Raw genomic sequence first — 3,346 nt, 5'->3', positions numbered from 1 at the left:
CATTTAATACTCCTTCTGTTTTCCCCACAAGAACCCTGCGAGGTGGGTTGAGCAGAGAGAATGGGACTGGCCCAAAGTCACCCAGCTGGCTTTCATGGCTAATGTGGGACTAGAACTCCCAGTCTCCTGGTGATTGGCTCAAAGTCTCCCCTCTGGCTTTTGTGCCTAAGGCAGAACTAGAATTCACAATCTCCTGTTGGTCCAAGGTCTCCCATCTGGCTTTCATGCCTAAGGCGGGACTAGAACTCACTGTCTCCTGGGGATTGGCTCAAAGTCTCCCATCTGGCTTTCATGCCTAAGGCGGGACTAGAACTCACTGTCTCCTAGTGATTGGCTGAAAGTCTCCCATCTGGCTTTCATGCCTAAGGCGGGACTAGAACTCACTGTCTCCTGGTGATTGGCTCAAAGTCTCCCATCTGGCTTTCATGCCTAAGGCGGGACTAGAACTCCCAGTCTCCTGGTGATTGGCTCAAAGTCTCCCCTCTGGCTTTTGTGCCTAAGGCAGAACTAGAATTCACAATCTCCTGTTGGTCCAAAGTCTCCCATCTGGCTTTCATGCCTAAGGCGGGACTAGAACTCACTGTCTCCTGGGGATTGGCTGAAAGTCTCCCATCTGGCTTTCATGCCTAAGGTGGGACTAGAACTCACTGTCTCCTGGTGATTAGCCCCAAGTCACCCCCTCCTCCATTTTAAGCTCTTCCTACAATCCCCAATTTCTCTTTCCCATCTGCTGTGAACCCATCTCTCCCCCACTCGCCTCCCTTCATTTGCTTTGCTCCTGCCGGGGTTTCGGAGAGGTGCTTAAAAACAGCAGGCCAAACAGAAGCAGCTGTGTTTGCCCAGCACCTTCATTGCTGACAAACGGAAAACGCTCCATCATTTCCTTTCTCTGATAAAACAGCAATGGCGGAATTTTAAGTTCCTGGAATCCTGCTCAGGTTTATTACTTTCCTGGGCAGTTTTTTTCTTTGATTGGAAGGTTTGTTTTATCATTTTCAGCTCTCTGCCAGGCAAAAGCTTTGGTTTTGCAAGTGTAGGTCAGTCTCGGATCCATCCATCCACCCACCCATCCATCCATCCATCCATTTATCTATCTATCATTTATGTATATCTAGCCATCCACTCAACCATCTCTCTCTCTCTCTCTCTCTCTCTCTCTCTCTCTCTTTATAGATCCCCCCGAACCACCAGAGCTGACGCGTAACTCCGGGACCCTCTCTGTGACCGCTGACGTTGCTTTGGAGGTGAGCTTGTCTCTCTTTAAATGCAGGAAGTTCGTTTACAGGCGGTCCTCGACTTACAACAGTTCATTTACCGACCGTCCGAAGTTACGACGACCCTGAAAAAAGTGGCTTATGACCGTTTTTCACGCTTGCAACCGTTTTGCTGCCTCCCCTCTACGGTCACGGGATCAAAATTCCGACGCTTGGCAACTGGCGTGTACTTAGGACGGTTGCGGCCTCCCCAGGGTCACGTGATCCCCGTTTGCGACCGTCTGACAAGCAAAGTGGATGGGGAAGCCAGATTCGTTTAACAACCGTGTTACTCTCTTATCAACTGCGCTTAACAAATGCGGCAAGAAAAGTCGCAAAAGGGGGCAAAACTCACTTAATAATTGCCTCACTTAGCAGCAGAAATTGTGGTCATAAGTTCAGGATTACCTGCTTTTGACCTGTTTTTTTTTTTTTTTTGAGGGGTGGGGAGCACCGTTGTTATTCTTTGGTAGTTTTTGAAAGTAAAAGAATTGCTATTTGCAAATGGTCTTTAAGAGCAGGCATGGGCCAGTCGCAGGGGTAGGCAACCTTGGCTCTTTTATGACTCGTGGACTTCAACTGCCAGAATTCCTGAGCCAGCCGTGCTGAGGGGAAAGGGAGGGCTTTCCAAGCTGAGCCATGCTGGCTCAGGAATTCTGGGAGTTGAAGTCCATGAGTCATAAAGCGGCCTAGGCCAGGGGTAGGCAACCTTGGCTCTTTTATGACTGGTGGACTTCAACTCCCAGAATTCCTGAGCCAGCATGGCTCAGCTTGGAAACCTCTCCCTTTCCCCTCAGCGTGGCTGGCTCAGGAATTCTGGGAGTTGAAGTCCACGAGTCATAAAAGAACCAAGGTTGCCTACCCCTGGCCTAGGCCTGTTTTTCTCAACCTTGGCCACTCGGAGATGGGTGGACTTCAACTCCCAGAATTCCTGAGCCAGCATGGCTCAGCATGGAAACCTCTCCCTTTCCCCTCAGCGTGGTTGGCTCAGGAATTCTGGGAGTTGAAGTCCATGAGTCATAAAAGAGCCAAGGTTGCCTACCCCTGGGCCAGTGTTAAGTGGGCATGGGCTATAATTCAAAATTCAGAGGGTTGGGGGCTATAAAGTACGGGAGAACATATACAGGTGAACCTCAGCTGGTTTTGAGGAGGGGGGATTTTAAAGAGTCTTTGTTTCTAACAGTTTTGAGCAATTCCGTTCAGAGGGCTCCGAATTCTGCGTAAAAGAGACAGGGGTTATAAGTGTCCCATCTTAGTAGCCCACAGTTTACATATATCTGTAAATATACAAAGGGTGAGCAGATTCCCAGGGTGCATCTCTGGAGGTGAGGGGTGTGCGTGAAAAAAAGTCAAGATGGAAGCTAGGGTTATGTTGCCCCGTTTTAATAGGTGTAACATTCATGATAAAAAGGCAAGGTGTTTGGTTGTGGAATAACGGGCCCTCTTGGCTTTTCACACATACACACCCACTATGGAAATCCCAGGACTTGCTTAAGGTCTTTCTAGCAGCTGTTTCTTATCCTTCCTCAGATTGCAATGTGCACAGGCAAAAATGGCTACCCTGCGCCAACCATCAGCTGGTACAAAGATGGGCACCTTCTGAACATTACCACAGAACACAACAAAGGTAAAGAAGCCGTTCCTTCCTTCTTTGTTCATTGAATTCAAGGAGGGACATCCAGGTCTTCCCCCAGAGGGGTCTCAGATTGACAGACCATAAAGAGACACCCTTTACTTGGCTGTTCGGACAATTTTGTGCAATAGGAAAAAATGGCAGAGAGAGAGACAGACAGACACAGAGAGAGAGAAAGAGAGAGAAAGAGAGACAGAGAGAAAGAGAGAGAGAGAGAGACAGAGACAGAGAGAGAGAAAAGAGAGACAGAGAGAGAGAGAAAGAGAGAGAGAGAGAGAGAGAGAGAGAGAGAGAGAGAGAGAGAGAGAGAGAGAGAGAGAGAGAGAGAGAGAGAGAGAGAGAGAGAGAGAGAGAGAGAGAGAGAGAGAGAGAGAGAGAGAGAGAGAGAGAGAGAGAGAGAGAGAGAGAGAGAGAGACAGAGAGAGAGAGACAGAGAGAGAGAGAGAGAGAGAGAGAGAGA

At 48.7% G+C, this 3,346-nt stretch overlaps 1 protein-coding gene across 1 annotated transcript in view; it reads left to right on the top strand.

The window, feature by feature from the left end:
- Positions 1-1,173: 1,173 nt before the first annotated feature.
- Positions 1,174-3,346, top strand: part of BCAM (basal cell adhesion molecule (Lutheran blood group)) — a gene marked incomplete at its 5' end in the record, with an annotated part of 17,853 nt that continues 15,680 nt past the window's right edge. Inside the window, 2 exons of the mRNA XM_029286438.1 lie at positions 1,174-1,244; positions 2,784-2,891. Of these exons, the coding sequence (XP_029142271.1) occupies positions 1,174-1,244; positions 2,784-2,891 (179 nt within the window). The remainder of the gene's footprint in view (positions 1,245-2,783; positions 2,892-3,346) is intronic.

Source organism: Protobothrops mucrosquamatus, unplaced genomic scaffold (genome assembly GCF_001527695.2).
Source record: "Protobothrops mucrosquamatus isolate PMUCROS unplaced genomic scaffold, P.Mucros_1.0 scaffold3672, whole genome shotgun sequence".
Taxonomy (NCBI): Eukaryota; Metazoa; Chordata; class Lepidosauria; order Squamata; family Viperidae; genus Protobothrops; species Protobothrops mucrosquamatus.
Note: the sequence above shows the minus strand (reverse complement) of the source record. Positions and strands in the feature narration are given on the sequence as shown.